The sequence below is a fragment of the Phragmites australis genome, chromosome 6 (genome assembly GCF_958298935.1).
Source record: "Phragmites australis chromosome 6, lpPhrAust1.1, whole genome shotgun sequence".
Lineage (NCBI taxonomy): Eukaryota > Viridiplantae > Streptophyta > Magnoliopsida > Poales > Poaceae > Phragmites > Phragmites australis.
This window is the reverse complement of record NC_084926.1, coordinates 21164219-21186173: the sequence shown is the minus strand read 5'-3', so window position 1 is coordinate 21186173 and position 21955 is coordinate 21164219. Positions and strand designations below refer to the sequence as shown.

The 21955-nt window shown below is 41.8% G+C and overlaps 2 protein-coding genes across 2 annotated transcripts; one reads left to right on the top strand and one right to left on the bottom strand.

Annotated features, from left to right (window-relative positions):
* The first annotated feature begins 2247 nt into the window (after positions 1-2247).
* Positions 2248-17372, top strand: LOC133920536 (mediator of RNA polymerase II transcription subunit 30-like). Its single transcript, XM_062365150.1, has 3 exons — positions 2248-2603; positions 16652-16729; positions 16891-17372. Exons 1-3 carry the CDS (start codon positions 2292-2294, stop codon positions 16987-16989), a joined length of 489 nt encoding a protein of 162 aa, XP_062221134.1. The 5' UTR covers positions 2248-2291; the 3' UTR covers positions 16990-17372.
* Positions 17373-17872: 500 nt separating this feature from the next.
* LOC133922099 (uncharacterized) lies at positions 17873-19140 on the bottom strand. Its single transcript, XM_062367273.1, has 2 exons — positions 18846-19140; positions 17873-18397 (listed from the first exon to the last, which is right to left on the bottom strand). Exons 1-2 carry the CDS (start codon positions 19047-19049, stop codon positions 17996-17998), a joined length of 606 nt encoding a protein of 201 aa, XP_062223257.1. The 5' UTR covers positions 19050-19140; the 3' UTR covers positions 17873-17995.
* Between the last annotated feature and the right edge of the window lie 2815 nt (positions 19141-21955).

The following is a 21955-nucleotide window of genomic DNA, read 5'->3' as shown; positions in this document are numbered from 1 at the left end:
CTACTAGGTGGAAGTGAGAATTACGAGAGCTAAAAAATACAAAGCAGTAGAGGCAATTTGTGATGTTAGGGTTGGAAAAGGGTTTTCGACATGTGATGCTCGTGCAAGGTACTATGATATATTCTAGAGAAGGTGAGTCAAGTGCCCCGTGGAGCTGGAAGAGATTGTTGCAACAACCGAACAAGAAAATGTTGCTCCTGAGCCGTTGATGGACTCCTGGCGCAAGACTCTGATAATGAACAATTTCCCTCCTCATTGGTTGTCAATCAAGGCGAGAATAGTAAGGAGGCTGTGGAGTAGATGGAGTTATATAATGAAGAGTTCCTCACATTTGTTGATGGTGTTGCATGGGACAAGGAGAAGGATTTTCCCATCAATGGGATAACTTTTCTATGGAGAATCTAACGGTGAATGATGGCTATGATTTATCGTTGGAGTATGATACACTTGAGGTTAGGATAGGGTAGATGTTCCACAATAAAGGCCAATTGTAGGATGCAGTTAAGAAGTGAGCTTTCTCTGAGAAACAGGAGTTCAAGTGCAGAAATGCAGGGTGTGTGTGGTGTGTGCATGGTTACAAGCCTACTGCTGATAACATTTGAGTTGTTTCAAAGGTAGAGAGGCACACATGTAATTTACAGCATTCCCTTGCAGTGCACAAGAACTTGACAGCAGGATATGTGGCGAATGTGATGTATGCTGAGATCATGAAGAAAAGTGCTATATCTCCATTCGCTATTATGCATGCAATAGAGAACATATTTGGCTATGAAATATATATGATAAGGCATGAAAAGTGAAACAGAATGTATTGGAGAAGAGATTTGCGAGGTATGAAGACTCTTATCGTAACCTCCCTCCCCTTCTAGAGGTTTTGCAAGCAAGGAATCTAGATACCTGTATTGCAATTGATAACTTCTTGCACATGTCTGGAACAAAGGTCCTTTGGCAGGCTTTCTAATCTTTTGATTGTATGACAGAAGCTACTCAGAAACTGTAGACCAGTGTTGTGTGTGGATGGAACTTTTCTGATAAGCAAGTATAGAGGGCAGATCCTCATTGTGATCAGGGTGGATGACGATAATCAGGTGGTCAGGTGGTCTATGTGCCTTTGTTGAATATGAGAACACTCAAATTTGGCTTTGGTTCTCAAGGGAGATTAATATATCTAAAAATATAACTTATCAGACATCCATAAAAACATCCGAAAATATGTACAACGTTAATACTGAAAAATTATACTTCTGATTATCAAAACTCTGACAAAATTACCGGAACCGATAATCACCTAACAATATGTTTAGTTCGCTAAAATCAATAATGCTCCTAAGCAAACTAACCAATTTAAACTAAGTAAACCCCTGTCTACTTAATACAGTTTCTAATTATCTATAATTATTACCTACATCACTATTTTGTAAAATTTAGATAATCAAAACTACCATACTCTAAATACAACTATACATCTGATGGCTATCCTACCATGTTAAAATATATCTTTATAATATACTACAAAAGACAGAAAAACTCATTTTCTGATTACCTTGCTAAACCTAGGTCTCCTATAATGTAACTACTATTATGTCGCTGAACCCTGGATCTGGTGATATTTTAACTACTAATAAAAACATAGGTCTAGAAAAATTACCGGAAACTGAGATCCTAAATCTACAGATAAAAAATAGTAGAGCTTCGTCGCGCTGCCTTCCTCTCCTCTCGTCCCCCTCTCTTTCTTTTTTTTAGATTTAAATACCTATTTTGGCTGATTAATAGTCTATTTATAATGTGTTGGGTGGTGGAGGGCGCACGATAATGGACTAACCACTCCTTAAGAGGGCGGCAAGGGCCCTAACCGCCCTCTCAAAGAGCGACAAGGGCCCTAACCATCCTCTCAAAGGGCGGTAAGGGGGTGCTCAGGGGGTCTAGCACGAGCACTAACCGCCCTCTGAGAGGACGGTAAGAGATACCTGTGTCACCGTGGCATGCTAACCACTATTTTGTTTTTAGTCCTTTTAGAAAGCGGTAGACGCCTATTTATACAAATTTTTTCATCACGGGTCTATTTATTTATATATAATATTAGAAAATGTAAAAAAAAAAACTCCACGAAAAGTCCGTCTCCCTAAGGTCCACGCAATTTGTGACTGGGTCGAATCCATTTGGGCCCAAAAAGCCCAAATGAGAATTCTCCTCTTCTCCCCGGAATCCAACGGCCTCCTCTGACCTCTCCTGAAAAGGCGAGAGGTTTCGACGTTTCACCGCCGGCAAGCCCCGTGTTGGCGGCGGAGGGGATGCGTCGGCGGCGACGGGAGTTAGCGGGCGAGGGGCAACGACAGCTAGAGGAGGCCATTGCCGCGGCCTTCCAGATCCTCGCCTCCGTCGACCACAAGCTCTACGACCCCGCTCCCTGGCCCATCTCCCGCCACCACCAGCAGCAACGCCTGCCTGTGCCTGCCGATTTCAATACCACCTCTGACGCGGACGGCGGCGGTGCAGGAGAAGTCGATGTCCACGGCGGATCGCTGGACGGGGCGAGGTGCAGGTGCAAGGTGGCCGTGGCGGCGCTGCGTGAGACCATCGCCGTCGTGCCCTCCTCCGCTCAGGTGAGATTTGCAAGAAATGCCCAATCTTCCGGACCTGACATTAGGAGTTTTAACTTTTGGGGCATTGGAAGGATGGATTTTGTCTTCTCCGTACGCAAGCTGAAAGTGTTGGCAAATGGTGAAATGGCAGTGAAAAATCAACTTAGATGTACATAGATGGGGTTTATGCTTTTAGCTTAGTAAAGAAGCCAAGAACTTGCTGCGTCATAAGAAGATTGTGATCTGTAGAAAGACTGTTCTTTCAGAAGCAACAAGGTTGCCTTTCAAAGTTTGAAGCTCTCCTTTGTGTCGAAATTACAGCTTTTGCTTCGTTCCGAAAGGAATGGACAGAAACCAAATATTTTGCTTCTTTGGATTCATGGTCTCTTTTCCTTTTTTTTTTACCTTAAACCCGAGAATCCCGTAATCTTTATCAGTTCTTGCTCGCTCTTCAGATCATTTAACGTTTTTTTCTTCTATGACTACAAAGGGACTCAATTTAGCCAATGTTGTCAAATTATTCCTCATGGAGGAATTTAGTAGAGTCCAATTAAGCCTATGAATAAGATCACTTCACTCTTCCATCACTGTTTACAGTAACAAGACTAGAAACCTAGAATTAAGATTATTCCTCTAAGAAGACCGAAACTACCGTTGCGTTTTCTCGGTGTCACCAAATGACCATTGGCCGTCATATACTGGTCAATTACAATTTGCTTCCACAGATTCAAGCTTGTTCAGTTAGCTCCGTTGTATGCTTTATGAACATTGACAACGAATGGACTATACAAACACTATAGCACAATACCAATATGTCTCCTTCCATTTCTCGCTATTAAATGCAACAAAATACTCAGTAATAGCTTAACCCAAATGCTGTAGTCAACCAAATTCTCAAAGCGAATTGCAAAAGACGACCAAATTCACACTGTTGTGTCTATATGCAGTCGGAATAAGGGGAAGCAGATAGCAAAAGACCAAGAACCCAAGGTGATGTGCGTTTGTCTAATTTTCTGAAGGTAATATGATAAGTCGATTGGTGTAGTTTCGATGTTGATGATCCAAAGACTCTGATCAAAACAGATCGAGAACCTTCGTAACTACTACACCACTACTCCGTGGTTATCAACCGTGCTAAGATGTGGTTGACCTTGCCAAGAAGTCTTTTCCAGTAAGCGAATCGAGAACACAAGTAAGAACAGATAGATGCAATCTGAATATTACTAATTAACAATGAAGTGCTCGAATTGGGGTTACACAAACCGAATAAGCGGCGAAACTGTATAAAACAGAATAATCGAAGCAAAACCCGAGCCTAAACTACTATGGCTACTGTGTATATATAGGGGGATATGAGGAGGTCAACCTAGGATTATGCAGCCATGGAAAGAGGCGTACACAATCTGGATGACCCCAACACGATTACAAGACCCAACTAGATCCAAAACGGTAGCGCAACACCTTATTTCTTTGACTCTGACTAAACTATAAGGAATATTTGGTCAAGCTCATATCTATTAGAAATGGCTCATCGTAAGCTTTTCAGAATGTCCAAGATTGCCTAAAACAGACTTTGTATGAGAGAGTTATACCTGTTTTACTGACGTGCTGTCCTGCGACACGACCACGACTTCAACCACGACCACGACTAGAGCTCAGCCTCGAGTCCGAGTAGACTTCGACTTTGATGGGTGACATCCGGGTAAGGTTCTGGTGCTTTTCCCACGTTCCTAAGCAATAAAACATCACAAGAATTTAGTAGAAATCCATCCAAGGAAGCATGAACAGCAAGAAACGAATTCACTTGGTAGTCTAATTATCGTGCACGTGCTCTTGTAATTGGACCTTGTATAATTTGAGAATTATTGGAGGTATTGATCGTATCCGAAGGAGCCATGTGCTCATTATTATCCCTCTCTTGAATTGGAGTCGTCCTCAACTCAAGCTCTTCTTCTTCTCCTAAGTTGGGCTTCAGATCTGAAATGTTAAATGTGGGACTAACCCTAAAATATACCGGTAGGTCTAATTTTTATGTATTGTCATTGATTTTCTTAATTGTATTAAATGCTCCACCAGCTCTAGACATCAATTTTGACTTTCTTAGTTCTGGAAACCTATCATTCCTCAAATGCAACCAAACTAAATCACCCGGTTTAAATTTTATTTTCTTCCTACCTTTACTTTCAGCAATCCTATACTTTTCAGTCATGCTCTTTATATTCTTTTTGTAGTTTCATGCAACTTAAGAATAAATTCAGAACGTTTCTTAGTATCCAATTACAAGAGCACATGCACGACAATTAGACCACCAGGTGAACTCGTCACTTGCTATTCATGCTTCCTTGGATGGATTACTACTAAATTTTTATGATATTTTATTGCTTAGAAACGTGGGAGAAGTAGCACAACCTTACCCAGACATCGCCCCTCGAGGGCCAAGTCTACTCGTACTCGAGGCAGAGCTCTAGTCATGGTCGTGGTCGAATCCCAGGACAACACGTCAGTAAAACAGGCATAACTCTCTCATACGAAGTCCATTTTAGGCAATCTTAGACATTCTGGAAAGTTTACGACAAGCACTTCCCAATGGATATGAGCTTGACTAAATATTACTTATGGTGCAGTCAGAGTCAAAGAAATAAGGTGTTATGCCACCGTTTTGGATCTAGTTGGGTCTTGTAATCATGTTGGGGTCGAAGTCCAGATTGTGTACGTCTCTTTCCACAGCTGCACAACCCTAGGTCGATCTTCTCATGTCCCCCTATATATACACAGTAGCCATCATAGTTTAGGCTCAGGTTTAGCTTAGATTATTCTGTTTTAGACATTATCGCCGTTTATCGGTTTGTTGAAAACCAACTCGAGTACTTCATTAGTAATTAGCAATATTCAGATTGCATCTACGTGTTCTTGCTTGTATTCTCAATTTGCTTGCAGGAAAAGCCTTCTTAGCGAGGTCAGCCGCGTCTTGGCACGGTTGATAACCACGGAGTAGTTGTGTAGTGATTGCGAGGGTTTTCGATCTATTCTGTTTGGAGCCTTTGGATCATCAACATCGAAGCTCCACCAATCTACTTATCATATTACCTTTTGGAAGATCGAGCAAACGCGCATCAAGTGGTGTTAGAGCCTCGGTTGCCCATTAGGTGATCTCAGTTATCCTCTTTATTTCGTCTTTTCCATTACCTAGAGTCTAGAAAATTACCCCACAAAAATATTTAGATCTTAGTTTTTTCGTTGTCCAAACCACTTTGAGCCTTCACAATTTTGTTTTCAGTATTCGCGTCGTTGAGTTTGAGTCCATCGTCGGTGTCTTTGTTGCTGGTCGAGTCATCGTGTTCTAGTTTCTAGTGTCGAGTCTTATTGTTTAGTCGTTGTGTATCTCAGTCTGGCCTTGTTTGCTATAGCTGAGATTGTGTATCTACTCGAGTTCGACCACTAGTTGAGTCGACCATCAAGTCGTGTTCGACCACTAGTCCATTTAACCATCTAGTCAAGTTCGATCACTAGTCGAGTTGACCATCAAGTCATGTTCGAACACTAGACGCTTAAACCATATACTCGAGTTTGACCACTAGGCGAGTCAACCATCTACTCGGGTTCGACCACTAGCCGCTCGGACCAGTCACTCTGACCACCTAGTCGAAATTGGCCGCCTTCTCGAATCCCACCATCCTTTTGGGTTCAACCACCTAGTCGAATTCAACTACCCACTCGTTTTCGCCTCCACAACTTAGTCAGAGTCTATCTGTTTCTGGCTGCTCTTGGACATCCTACAAACTCATATCGAGCATTGTTTAACAGAATTTGAGTATCACTCGATAGCCCAAACAGAGGTAGTCAAAGTTCAGAGAGAAAGAGAGATTATCTTTTTATTACCTTTATACCCCTACTCTCCGCAAAACGTTTATGACCCACATACCTCACTGGTCTTAGAAAAGGTAGTAGAAGAGTTTTTGAGTTTGTGTCACTTTTGCAAAATAAAAAGAAAGGAAAAGCAAGCAAGAAGCAAAGAGTGCAAAAAAAGAAGCAAAGAGTGTAAAAAAAAAGAGAAGCAAAGAGTGCAAAAAAAAGGGAGAATTAAAAAAAAGAATCAGTTTGCATTGCAAATTTTGTTCCATTGTGCTCGTGTCTGTTATAGTTTTCGGCTTACTTGAGCTAGTTCTGGGAACATGTTCGAGCCAGCAACTGTGACGAGTATTGTGGACTTTTATTCAGCTTTGCTAATCTGATTTCAATTATTTTCATTCCTTGCTACTAAATATTACTTGTCCAAGCTATACATTCTCTCGATTAGAACGGTTTCTCCCCTTGCAACTACCTCACTCGCATTCGATAAGGTATCACGAACTAGCCACCGGTTGTGCTAACTACGGTGATTGGTAAGAACACTTGCAAGAGCGTGGTAAGACTCTTGAGAGTGTGTGACTCCACCTCCACCACCTAGTAGTCGATAGGGATAATTTATCTTTCGTTGTTTTCTATCTTTGACTAACTATGGCAGGAGAAGCTTCGGATGTGAAAGAGTGTGTTTTGAGGGAAGAACTCACAATGTTGTTGGATGATCATCGACAAAATATTAATGACGACATCGATAAGAAGCTTGCGAGAACCAATACCGCATTGTAACGACTTAATGAAAGCATTGCAATGTTCAATACACGCTTTCATCGATTGGTTAATCCGTCACCGAACAATGGTCGAGTGGATACTCATGGTGTAGTCTATGAACAATAGGAGTTCGTCGTGGATGATAAAATTTTGAGACAAGAATGTGACGCCTTTGATGAACGACAAAAAAATTGATTGAACTTCAATCGTTAAGGTATGAGAGGTAATAATTTTCAGCAACATATCCCACATATTAATGATGATTCACTTGCTAAGGTTAAGTTTACTATACCATCTTTTGAGGGTGCTTATGATGTTGAAAGGTATTTAGATTGGGAGATGACGGTATAATAGAAGTTTAATGCTCATTTAGTTCCTAAAGTGTATAGAGTTAGGCAAGCCACTAATGAATTTTAAAATTTTGCAATCATCTGGTGGAATAGGGTATGCATCGATGGATTAGCTCCTATTACTTGGAACGCTTTAAAGGTTGCTATGCGTAACAGATTTGTTCCACCCTCTTTTAAACATGATTTGCGTAAGAAATTGCAGCACTTAAACCAAGGTGATAGATCCGTAGAAGAATATTACCAGGAGCTACAAATTAGTATGTTGCGTTGTGATATTATTGAGGATGAAGAGGCTAGAGTGGCACACTTTTATGGAGGGTTAAGGCGTAATTCAGGACATAGTTGATTACAAAGAATACAATAGTGTTCTTAAATTGTTCCAACTTGCATGTCTGGTAAAAAAAAATTACAAGGATGACAACAAAGACCAATAAGCAATTTTGGAAACACGATCACTTCAAAATTAACACCAGGACAAGTCAAAATAGCCCCACGTTCATCTAACCAGTCTGCTGCTCCCTTCTTGAATAGGGCACGTTCAACGGTACCTTTGACATCGTCACATGCTCCCGAGGTAAGAAAATCCGTAAGTGTGCAGGGGCCAGCCAAGAGCTCTTCTTCAGTTGCTTCGACCGAGATTGTATGCCACCAATGCAAGAAAATAGGCCACGTCATGAAGGATTGCCCAAGTCAGTGAGCGTACATTGTAACAGAAGACGGTAGATATGTAAGTGCTAGTGATGTTGAGGATGAATATGCACTTGCAGCTAACCATGCAGGCGATGAGGGAGAACGTGAGACGTATATCGACAATGAGGAAGAATTGATTGCAGTTGCTACGGAGAATTATAGGACACTCATTGTGCAGCGAGTGTTAAGTACTCAAATGGAGCAAGCAGAACAGCTACAACGCAATAATTTGTTTCAGATATTCCTCATAGTCAAGGATTATCGTGTTCGAGTCATTATTGATGAAGGAAGCTGCAACAACTTGGTAAGTTCAAATATGATAAAAAAGCTTGCCTTGCCAACAAGAAACCATCCTCACCCATATCATATTCAATGGTTCAAAAACAGTGCTGAAATACCCCCGGGATTACCACCTTTTCGAGGGATTGAACATCAAATTTATTTGATTCTAGGAGAAACTTTGCCAAATTGTGTTGCATATAGGACCAATCCGGAAGAGACTAAGGAAATTTGGCGACAAGTCCAAGACCATTTGGACCGCGGGTATGTCCGAGAAAGTCTGAGATCTTGTGTTGTCCCTGTTCTTTTGGTTCCTAAGAAAGACAGTAGTTGGCGTATGTATGTTAATTGTAGAGTCATCAATAATATTACTATAAGATATCGTCACCCTATCCCTATGTTAGATGATATGCTTGATGAGTTGAGTAGTTCTATAATTTTCACTAAAGTTGACTTGCGAAGTGGATACCACCAAATTATGATGAAACTTAGAGATGAATGAAAGACTGCATTTAAAACTAAGTTTGGTTTATATGAGTGGTTAGTAATGCCTTTTGGGTTAACTAATTGTCACACCCGGTTTTAACGGCCAAAACCAGATGCGGCTTATGTGTGCCCAGGATGTTCAACACACATAAGGACGTCATAGGTGAAGTAACAAAAGCAATACTTTAACTTACAATCGTCAAACTCTTACACAAGTCTTCACCTAAACAACTCTACTAACCAACTATAACTATTAAACGACGGCAGCGGAACGAAAGCATCGGCGACCAAGCACTCCACAGGCACTAACTGGAAGACACACTCCTAGAACACCAGGTGGTCATCTTGAAAGTCTTGAATGTCTTCCACTGAGCAGCATATGTTTTTAGTAGGAGAAAGCAAGGGTGAGCACATGGAGTACTCAGCAAGTGTGGGAAAATAATGACATGCAGGCTTATAACAAGAGTAGGCTGACACAAGGTATTATTTGCGTAAATGCGAGTAATGAAAACATATTTGGACTCAAAAGCATTAAACAGTTATTTAGTTATTGTAACCCATACAGTGCAAACCCAGCATACAAGGCTCCCCACCTTGCATACTATAACCTTCTGGTACTCCCTGTACCAGAACCATAACCACAACTATCTAGTACTCCCTGTACCAGAACCATAACCACAATCTAATCATGTGAGGATCCAAGTCTCTCATATCCGTGAGCATGGCTGTTATAACAGTTTTAACACTCTGCAGAGGTTGTACAACTTTCCCACGAGTCGTGATTTCATCACCTGCAAGCAGATGACTAAAGTCTCCATATTGCAGTGCCGGCCAAGCACTATACACACGCCAGTGGTGTGTTGCCAGGAGATCACTACGAAGCCTTTACAAAGAATCCTCCCAGTATGTGTCACCAACACTCCAGGTTTCACCGCCAGGTACTACCACCTAGAAGCCCCCTCTTGTGCCATGTGGTTTCTGAGAATTACCTTCTCTCATCCACACCTCCCCTCTGGTCCACACAACACTGGAAGAACCCTAATTAATCGGCTAAGCCTTCCCATATCAGTCTCGTGTTTGTACGGAGCTTCTCGGGTTGTCGCTCCACGAACCGGTCCTTACTTAGGTTACTTGAGCAAGCACTAAACCAACGTCATAACCATGACAATCATCAAAACTACCTTGCTCAAGGCCTAAGGTTCCATGTTGCTAGACCATTAACAAATTAACTATCAATGTTGTATATGTTCATTAGTCAAGATCATGACACTTCCCAGTATCCCAAAAGCATGGCTAAGCAATCTACCCATAAAAGACACATAACCATAAACTATCTAGGTTTCAAGGGATGATAAGGGAAAAATCTAGGGAAAACCCTAACATAGGTGACTACCCATCATATTGACAGACAATACATTCAGTTTTGTAAAACCAAAACATTTAAAAACATAGGTTCAATATGATCAAGGACACTTGCCTTCTTCTTGCTGCTGCTCAGTGTATTCTTGCTCCTGGTCTTGATATTCTTCAAACTGATCCGGGGCGTCGACGACTAATCGCACAATAACCGACAAAGCACACAAACCAAACATACTAAGAACATAGCACAAACCAGAGAAACAACAAGACAAAACCTATCTAGAAAGATAGAGCTCGGAGAAACGAATCTATCGGCGCAAGAACCGCTTAAAATGGAGCTACGACGGAAAAGATATGATAAAAACAAGATTAGAGTTGATTTTAATTAAGAAAAGGACTTAATTGTAATTATGGAAAAGTATATGGATCTTTTTGTAAAAACAGAGGGACCTATTTGTAATTATGAAAAAGTTCAGGGACTAAACTGTAAAAAGATAGGGGCTTTTAGGTAATTACAGAAAAGTCTAGGGGTCTTTCTGCAAAATTACCAATTAAAGGAATTATTTTTGTACTGGAAAAGATGAATTGCTGACTGGATTGATGACTGGGCATAATGGTTGATGTGGCATGGTGACAAGGATGACACACATGCAGATAGGCTGATTTGGCAAGGCGAGGTGGCAGCCGATGTGGCACATGCGCTGACTAGATTAAAGAGGCGACACGTGGCAGCACGGCATAGGCGGATGAAGGGGTATCCTTTGTTTTAATCTAGACCGCATGTTGCTAATCGGACGGCTGAGGATAGATCGGGCGACCGGAGGGGAGGAACACGGCTGAGCTGAGGGATTCACGGCGGCGATCTCGCCGGAGATCGGCGCAGACCTCGTCGCCGGTGTCGGTCCTCGACGGCGAGCGGCGGCAGAGAGAGAAGGGAGCACGGGGGTTCCGTTTGAGCTCTCACCTCGGGCGGCGCGACACGGGGGAGGTCCAGCGGCGGTGAGGGAGGCAGTGGCGCACAAGAGCTCGTCGGCGGAGGGGTTCCGGCGGCCGGGAAGCGAAGACAAAGGCACCGGCGCGTTCGAAGGACGATGGAGGAGCTGCTGGGCGGCTAGTCGGCGGCAAAGTGTGATGGATTCGGCGAGTTGGTGAGCTCGGTCGGCTCTAATGGCGGCGGCGGCAGGCTCTCGGTGATTCGGCGATTTTGGGCTCGGGTTTTGGCGGGTTTGGCTATGGGAGATCCAAGGGGGACGGCCGGGGTTATATAGACGGCGAGAGGAGGTCGGGACGGGCCAGGACTTCTCAAAGGCAGCGTCAGACCGACTCGGATACGGCGGCGGAGTCCGGGTGGAAGACGATTCCGACGTGCGGGCCCCACTTGGCGGCGACTCGATGAAAGCGGCTCGGCGCAGGGCGTCTTCACAAGCGAGCGCGGGCGCGTGCGGCTGGCTGGGCCGGAGCAGCGGTGCGGCCCAGGCGGAGCGGCGTGAGGCGGGGAAAGAAATGGGCCGGCACGGGAAATGGGCCAGAGGGGTGAGAGGAAAAAAAAAGGAGGCCTGGGAGGGAATTTTAATCTTTTCTTTTCTTTTTATTTCTTCTCCTTTTTCCAAAACTATTTTCTATTATATCCAAACTTTGCTAAGTATTTTTCTTAAGCAAACAATTCAAATAAGTCAACCAAAAACCTAAATGCCTAACTCCAACATGAATGCATTCAAACAAATAATACTCCTAATTCAAATTTGAATTTGAGATTAGAAATTAGGTTTTATCCTATGCTATTTGTTTAAACTCAAATTAAATCTAGGAAAATTTTAGAGAATTGCAAAATTTGAAAATCAGGGTGTGACACTAATACACCTAGTACTTTTATACGCTTGGTGAACGAAATTTTACGTGCTTTCATTGGGAGATTTGTGGTGGTTTACTTTGATGACATTTTGATTTACAGCAAGTTATATGAACTATACTTTGATCACTTACGTGTTGTTTTCAACGCTTTGAGAGATGCACATTTGTTTGGTAACCTCGAAAAGTGTATCTTTTGCGTGAATCGGGTTTCTTTTCTTGGCTATGTTGTTACTCCACAGGGAATAGAGGTGGATGAAGCAAAAATTGAAGCCATAAAGAGCTGGCCAACCCTTGAGACTGTTACTCAAGTGAGAAGCTTTTATAGTATTGTGGGTTTCTATTGGCGATTTGTGCAGGATTTCAACACCATTGCTGCTCCATTAAATGAGTTGACAAAGAAAGGAGTAGTTTCAAATAGGGACTTGCACAAGAACAAGCATTGAAGTTGTTGAAAGAGAAGCTCACCCATGCTCTATTGCTCCAACTCCCTGATTTTGGTAATACCTTTGAACTAGAATGTGATGCTAGTGGGATTGTAATAGGAGGTGTGCTAATTGAAGAAGGTAAACATGTTGCTTATTTTAGTAAGAAATTAAGTGGGCTAAGTCTTAATTATTTCACTCATGATAAAGAATTTTATGTTTTAGTTCGTGTGCTTGAAACTTGGCAACATTATTTATGGCCTAAAGAATTTGTTATACATTCTGATCATGAATCGCTGAAACATATTAGAAGTCAAGTTAAACTGAATAAACGACAAGCTAAATGGGTAAAATTTATTGAGTCTTTTCCATATGTCATAAAACGTAAGAAAGGAAAGGACAATGTGATTGCTAATGCGCTTTCTAGGCGTTATACCATGTTATCTCAACTTGATCATAAGATTTTTAGTTTAGAGACCATTAAGGACTTATATGTTGCTGATTTGGACTTTAAAGAAGTGCTTGAACATTGTAAAGAAGGGAAGACATGGAATAGATATGTACTGAATGAATGATTGCTCTATCGTGCTAACAAGCTATGCATTCCAGCTAGCTCCGTTCACCTTTTGTTGTTACAGAAGACGCATGTAGGAGAATTAATGGCACATTTTGGAGCAAAAAAGACTGAAGATGTGCTATCCGCCCACTTCTTTTGGCCAAAGATGAGACGTGACATCGAGCGCTACGTTTTATGTTGTACCACTTGCAACAAAGCTAAGTCTTGCTTAAATCCACATGGCCTTTATATGCCTCTTCTTGTTCCTAGTACACCATGAGAGGATATTTCTATGGATTTTGTTTTAGGACTGTCTAGGACAATGAGAGGGAGGGATAGCATATTTGTAGTTGTGGATAGATTTTCTAAAATGGCGCAATTTATACCTTATCACAAGAACGATGATGCTACAAATGTAGCTGATTTATTTTTCAAGGAAATTATTCGCCTACATAGAGTGCCTAATACCATTGTCTCGGATCATGACATAAAGTTTTTGAGTCACTTTTGAAGATCACTTTGGAATAAATTGGAGACGAAGCTGCTGTTTTCTACTATGTGTCATCCCCAAACTGATGGTCAAACAGAGGTCGTCAAGCGCTTATTATCAACTATGTTACGGGCAGTTCTAAAGAAGAATTTAAGGATTTGAGAAGAGTGTTTACCACATATTGAATTTTCTTACAACATATTTTGGGGTTAGTCCCACGTTTAACATTTCAAATTTGAAGTCACATTTGGGAGAAGAAGATAAGCTTTAGTCGAGGACGACTCCAATTCAAGAGGGTGAGGATGATGAGCCCATGACTCCTTCGGATACAATCAATACCACCAATAATTCTCAAACCATATAAGATCCAATTACAAGAGCATGTGCATGACAATTAGACCACCAGGTGAACTCGTCCTTTGCTGTTCATGCTTCCTTGGATGGATTACTACTAAATTTTTATGATATTTTATTGCTTAGGAATGTGGGAGAAGCAGCACAACCTTACTTGAACATCACCCCTCAAGGGCCAAGTCTACTCGGACTCGAGGCTGAGCTCTAGTCATGGTCGTGGTCGAGTCTCAGGACAGCACGTCAGTAAAACGGACATAACTCTCTCATACGAAGTCCATTTTAGGAAATCTTAGACATTCTGGAAAGCTTACAATGAGCCCTTTCCGATAGATATGAGCTCGACTAAATATTCCTTATGGTATAGTTAGAGTCAAAGGAATAAGGTGTTGTGCTACCGTTTTGAATCTAGTTGGGTCTTGTAATCGTGTCAGAGTCGGAGTCCAGGTTGTGTACGCCTCTTTCCATGGCTGCACAACTCTAGATCGACCTCCTCATGTCCCCCCTATACATACACAGTAGCCGTCATAATTTAGACTCAGGTTTAGCTTAGATTATTATGTTTTAGACAATTTCGTCATTTATCAGTTTGTTGAACCCCCAACTCGAGTACTTCATTAGTAATTAGCAATATTCAGATTGCATCTACCTGTTCTTGCTTGTGTTCTCGATTCGCTTGCAGGAAAAATCTTCTTGACGAGGTCAACCACATCTTGGCACGGTTGATAACCACGGAGTAGTGGTGTAGTGGTTGCGAGGGTTTTTGATCTATTCTGTTTGGAGCCTTTGGATTATCAACATCGAAGCTCCATCAATCGACTTATTATATTACTTTTCGAAAGATCGGGCAAACGCGCATCACTCTCTCTCTGAACTTTGGCTACCTATGTTTGGGCTATCGAGTGATACTCGAACTTTGTCGGACAATACTCGATATGATGAGTACGTAGGGTGTTCGAGAGCAGCCAAAAACATATAGACTCCGACTAGGTTGTGGAGGCAAAAATGAGTGGATAGTTGAATCCGACTAGAGCTAGGTGGTCAAAATGACTAGTGATTGAACCCGAGTAGATGGTCGAAACGACTAGTGATCGAACCCGAGTAAATGGTCAAAACAATTAGTGGTCGAACCCAACTAGATGGTCAACTCGACTAGTGATCAAGCTTGAGTAGATGGTTGAAGCGACTAATGGTCGAACCCGAGTAGATGGTCGACTTGACTAGAGACACAATCTCGACTATTGCAGGCAAGGGCAGGCCGAGATACACGACGAGTAAATAGCAAGACTGGACACTAGAAATTAGATCACGGTGACTTGACCAGCAACAAAGACACCGACGATGGACTCAAACTCAACAACGTGAATACTGAAAACAACATTGCGAAGGCACAAGGTGGTGGACAGCGGAAAAAAACTAAGATCTAAATACTTTTATGGGGCAATTTTCTGGACTATAGGTAATGGAAAACGACGAAACAAAGGGGATAACTGAGATTACCTAACAGGCAACTGAGAATCTGATACCACTTGATGCGCGTTTATCCGATCTTCTGAAGGTAATATGATAAGTTGATTGGTGGAGTTTCGACATTGATGATCTAAAGGCTCTGACCAAGACAGATCGAGAACCCTCGTAGCCACTACATCACTACTCCGTGATTATCAACCGTGCCAGAACTCGGTTGACCTTGCCAAGAAGGCTTTTCCTGCAAGCAAATCGAGAACACAAGCAAGAACAGGTAGATATAATCTGAATATTAATAATTACTAATAAAGTGCTCGAGTTGGGGTTCTACAAACCAAACAAGCGGCGAAACTGTATAAAACAGAATAATCTAAGCAAAACTCGAGCCTAAACTACGATGGCTACTATGTATATACAGGGGGACGTGAGGAGGTTGACCTAGGGTTGTGCAGCTATAGAAAGAGACGTACACAACCTGGACTCCGACCCCGACACGATTACAAGACCCAACTAGGTCCAAAACAGTGGTGCAACATCTTATTTCTTTGAATTTGACTAAACTATAAGGAATATTTGGTCGAGCTCATATCCATTGAAAAGGGCTAGTCGTAAGCTTTCCAGAATGTCCAAAATTACCTAAAACGGACTTTGTATGAGAGAGTTATACCCATTTTACTGACGTATTGTCCTGCGACTCGACCACGATTAGAGCTCTGCCTTGAGTCCGAGTAGACTTGGACTTCGAGGGGTGACGTTTGGTTAAGGTTGTGGTGCTTCTCCCACGTTCCTAAACAATAAAACATCACAAGAGTTTAGTAGGAATCCATCCAAGAAAGTATGAACAGTGAGAAACGAGTTCACCTGATGGTCTAATTGTCATACACGTGCTCTTATAATTGGATATTGTATAATTTTATAATTATTGACAGTATTAATCGTATCCGAATGAGCTATGAACTCATCACTAGAAGTAATAACTTGTCTCCTATAAATGTCTAGGCATGAAAGTGCTTAATATTTTAAACACAGTATCTTGAATTTCTCTTGCTGATGCTGTTTGATGACCACAATCAAGTTATTCTGTTCTTTTTAATGCCCATTTTTCGTCTATTTACTTGATGGATTGGGAGTCATAGGACTAATTGTTATTATTTTAGGAAATTGGATCAACAGAGGACAAAGTAGATGAAGTTGAAATCAAGAGATCGGAAGAGCGTGCATCAACTTTGAGAAAGGTCTTGTTCGCATATATTAGAATTTCACAAATTGCAGTGGGTTTTAAAAAAGCGTTACTGCATTTTTTTTTTTTTTTTTTTTTTGCATTCTACTTGGTCCCAGCACTGTAATGCTGCGACGTTTACTGCAAATCTATCTAAACATTTCAAGTTCATTGCAGGAAATTGAAAGCGAAAACAAAAATGTAAAGCTTCTCACGGATCAACTTCGGTACCTAATATCGGACGTATATATGTTGCAGAACCCAGGTTCTGTGTAAAACAACATGTTTTAATCAGTGCGATTGCTACAGTTCATCTGCTTCACTTGTTGGAGTGAGATGGGAAGGTTGCAGTGAAGCTCTTAATTGGCGGTCTTTCCTCAGGATTGGTTACGCCAAGCCTGCACGCCTGCCTACCCCTATGGTTGCAGTTCAAGAGAATTGCAAGGAACTGACTCGGAGTTTTTGTCTTCAGGCCGAGGAATTGTGATGAATGAATTTGAAGATTGACCAGGTTTCTTATGGCTACTGATTTCACTTCATGGGGGACTATCATAATAGGCATCATAATAATATCATCATCATTTACCCCCATGTAAATGTATGAATGTATGTGGCAGTAAGTGCCAGCAGTCTGAATATGAGATCTTCAGATTTCCGAACATTGTGCTCTCCTTCAAGGGGTGTTTAGCCAACGGTGTTTCATTGAAACCTTTTTTAAACTTTCTGATGAAATTCCTCCCATCCAAACAGGCCCTTTAAGCTTTACTATCAGATTTTTAGGCATCAGAAAGCCTTGACGTATCCCTTTGAAAAACAGAGCTCTCTGGTTCAAGGATTACCAAAGCAAACAGCTGTCTCCACCTTCTGAACAACAGATATTGGGCCTTGACTGTGGAACAATCACTCATAACACGATCATAACAATATCACTATCCTACGGTTTTACAGAATTTACATAAGACAATGTGCGCTTTGAGAATCGAACAAGGCCCTGGAGCTGAAACAGCAGAGGGAGGATAAATTCTCTGAATCTTACGTTTCGGCACAATAGAATCAAGAAAGACAGGAACCAGTTTGAGCCACTATGCTTGCAAAGAAATGCTCGAGTTTCAGTTTAAGAGTCAGTGAAGGGCGAGCATTCAAGAAAAACCGAAAGAACTGGTTGCAAGAATACACATTCTCATGAAATTCTTACAAGTTGCTACATTCAACTTTGATGAACACACAAATCGACCAAAAATGGCACTTGCATAGCCACCGGCCCATTTCTAGCATTACCGTCTCACCTGTCCTCACCGCTGATGACCAGTGTTGGCAGATCAGCTCGGGTAACATCCGGGATGCCAACCGGCGGTAGCGGCGATGCCTCGATCACCGGCTTCTTGCCTCTCCCCTTGAGGGAAGCCTTGATCAGGTCCCCCAGTGGCTTGAAAGGATTGCTCAGTTTCTTCTGCACCCAGAGGAGGAACGACACCTCGTTAACTTGCCACACGGCGGTCAGGACGATGACCGTTCCGAGGAGGATGTGGGTGATCATGTTCTGCCTCTTGATCTTGTTCAGGTCTTTCGCTATGTCCGCTAACTCCACCTCTTTGCTGCTGTCACCATGTCCTGCCTTAGAATTAGGATGGAAGGAGTTTTGTTCCACATTGTCCTGATCAGCTTCTTTCTCTAGCGCATCCAGCTGTTTAAGAAACAATCATGTTACAGGCTCTCGGCAATGGCACCAAGAAAGGATGGAACAAATGTAGATACAAGGTAATTGCTATGGTTTGTCCAATTTCTAACACTGTAATGTCAATAGATGCAACCATGCAACTAAACGATTGTACATTCAGTAGCCTCTGTGCACTGCTGTATCAAAACTGAAAAAAAAAATCATAAAAACTAAGTTTGGCAAGGCTCATTTTGGTAATTTCAGAAATGGTAGCAACCAGGCATAATCAGTACATTGATTCAAGCCATGACGTTCAATTCAATCAGCCGAATATGAAACCGCATCATTCCGTTGCAAACTGATAAAACTGAATCGCTCCGACATCAATTGAACTTGCAGCCGGTAGGCAACGATCGTGCAGTGCATCTGCACTTGCAGCTTGAAACAATCCGCACATCCATAACAGAGCACGTACCTTGGTGAGCAACGAGGACAGGAGGCCTTCCTCCTCCTGCCGGCCGACCATCGAGCTCCTCTCTCCCTCCTGGAGATCCATCCTCTTCTCCTCCAGGAAGCCATGGATGGCCTCCTGCACCAGCTCCACCTTCTTCCTCCTCCTCGTCGCCTCCTCCGCGCCGACGCCACCGTTCGGCGCGCCTCGCCCTTTGGCCAGGTCCATGGCGATCGAAGGGAGGAAGGAACGGACGAGGAAGTGCCTGCCCTCGATCAATCCAATAATAAGAGGAGGTTTGCACGCACCGCACGGCTCTTCCCGATTGGAGAAGTAAACAAACCGATTCACGTCGGCGTCACGGATTCACAGAGATTCTTCGAGACGTCCTTTTCTTCAATTATTTCCGCAACCGGACGGAGGCGCGGACGCTGCCGAACTGGTGCTGTGAATAGCAAGAACCGAGGCGAGGTGAAATCGTGAGGGTGGCCAGTGTCCCCGTCAAAGGAGGGGAGCAGCTGTTTGCATGCGCGACGCGTGGCGGGGCCTTGTTGCGCGCGCGCGCGCGCCACATGTTGCTGGCGTTCGTCGTCTCGTGCACAGATTGACCAATGCATGGAACGGAGGTTTAGCTTGAACCTGGATCGTGCTCCATCATGGCTGGAGTAGCAGACAAATGTCACCTCCGATTTTACTTGACAAATTAGATATAAACTATCGGTATACTAAAATTAATTTTATTATTATATATATATTATATATATATATATATAGTGATGTCATCAATGATAATAGTAAGTATATCATATAAAACAATTTTATTGAAATAAATACGATAATTCTAAACAACAACGGAAAATCAAGAGAAAACTCCAACAAAATTTCAGGGCACACTATATACAATCGACTAAGAGTAACTCGACTTAGGACGTTTCGTCTTCCTTGTAGTCTTCAACTTCATTGATTTTTATGTAATCTTCTTCAATTGAGAAATATTTATTATTAGAAATAGAAATGATAAGTACATATCATACTCATCAAGTATGGGAAAATATGACATGAGAACTAAGACAAGAAAGGTTTGAATCAGTTTTACTGCATCTACATCATCCTAACCTAGGACTCAAAAGCATATACAACATCATATTTACTATGTGTGACGACACTGACTCTACAAGAACAACTCGTCAGATTTCATCTGACTACCAAACTCATCAGGTATTCCACTACCTAGCTACCAACTCAACGAGTTACCATCACCCGACTAATAGTACCAACCATCCAAAATCCTCCAATAATCATAAAGAAGTCCAAGCTTGCTTTTGACTGTGAGCACTACTGATATATCAGTTTTACACTCCACAGAGTTTGCACACTTTATCCACAAGTCATGATTCCCGTGTTGCTTCACACTTTGGGGTGTAGAGCTAGGGTCTCACTACGAGGCTTATACGCTGTATGCATTCACTAAGGTTTCACCGCTAATAAGGATTCCATCTACTGCAGAGGCTTCCTCTTGTGTCACTCAACAGTCAACTGGTGCGTACAGAATAAGGAGGACATCTAATTAATTGGCCAGATTGTACCCATATAAGTCTTGTAGTTGTGCTGTTGTGCTGGGTTAATGCTCCACAAGCCAATCCTTAGGATTCCAAGCAAGTACTACCACCAACCCATAGTGCATACCCCCACCATATCACCTCATGCTTAGAATCTGTATGCTCCATATTGCTAAAAAGATTACCAAATTAGTTCATATTGCATACAACGTTAAACAGATTAACATTTAAACCACCCAACTTGGCAGCACAACTAAGCATTTCTACCCATGACACCCAAACTTCAACACAGACGACAAGGATAATCATGGAAGAATCTAGTAAACTCTAGTCATGGATTCATATTACCAAGCATGCAATAGAAGTAAAAGAGACATTTTCCTACAATGGGGTCAATATGATCAAGGACACTTCCCTTCTCCAAAGTGCTGCTCAAAGTCACTGAAGTCTTGATCTTGAAAATTCTCAAACGGCTTCGGACAAGATTCAACACACGGAGAGAACAACACACAAAGAATAGCGCAACACGAAGCTAACACAACAATCAAAAATTAGAGATGGCTATGGAACAATTTTAGAAAGATTTTGACACAAAAACCACCCAAATTGGAGCTACGACGTGAAACTATGATAAACAAATTTTTAAATGGTTGAAAGCAACAAAAACTATTTTTCTAGAATTAAACCAAAATTTTAAAAAACCTAAAACATTTATTTAAAATGTTCTAAAATTATTTTATACCATAGAACTAAAAAACAATTTTATAGAATTTATTTGCATTTTACTATAATTAAAACTAGTTTTATATGCAACAAAACATGTAAAAAGCATTTATTTTATCAAATAATATATATTAAAATATTATTAGAATTAATCTATATTTTGAAAACTATATTCCAAAATAAAACTATTTTTAGAATTAAAAACCTATTAAAAACTTTTATTTGAATCATATACTAAATTTTGAAAATTTTCTATTAAAAGAAAACCTATTTTCAGAATTATTCTATTTTCATGATTTATTTTTCTAAAGAAAATTGAATTACTGCACAGTAATTCAATTTTCTTTAGAAAAATATGTCACTATACAAGAATTGGGTAGTTGATGTGGCCTACACGTGGGCGACATGTGGTGCTGACTGTACTACATAAACCTTGTCATCAAAGTGGGCACGTGGCGTTATCCTACTTGCTCGTGAAGGGGTATCACACCTTTTAGTCTCGGCCGTTGATCTATGATTGGATGGTGGAGGATAGGCTATCTCGGCTCCGACGTGAGGGTGACAGCGACAACAGACAGACATGACGGCTTGGCTCAGAAGGTCGCTAGAGTTAAGCTCCGGTGGTTGATCTTCGACGATGAGCGGCGGAGTACGAAGAGGAGACAACGGCAAACCCGTTTGATGGCTCAAACGACGACGAAGAAGATAGGAGAAGCACGATGTCGATAGCAGAGCTCGGTGATGGTTCGACGGAGACATGAGCTTGACGGCAGCAATGAAACTTGACAGCGAGCGGTCGTGGACAATGATATGTGGTTGGTGAACGATGTCGTGAGCTCGGACGGCATCGGG

Bases quoted from the DNA above. Each gene is read 5' to 3' on its own strand.
- LOC133922099 (XM_062367273.1), bottom strand. From the start codon at position 19,049: ATGGACCTGGCCAAAGGGCGAGGCGCGCCGAACGGTGGCGTCGGCGCG. The intron at 18,398-18,845 runs GTACGTGCTCTG...TTTCTTAAACAG, and splicing joins TGTCCTCGTTGCTCACCAAG to CTGGATGCGCTAGAGAAAGA.
- LOC133920536 (XM_062365150.1), top strand. From the start codon at position 2,292: ATGCGTCGGCGGCGACGGGAGTTAGCGGGCGAGGGGCAACGACAGCTA. The intron at 2,604-16,651 runs GTGAGATTTGCA...TTATTATTTTAG, and splicing joins TCGTGCCCTCCTCCGCTCAG to GAAATTGGATCAACAGAGGA. The intron at 16,730-16,890 runs GTCTTGTTCGCA...AGTTCATTGCAG, and splicing joins GTGCATCAACTTTGAGAAAG to GAAATTGAAAGCGAAAACAA.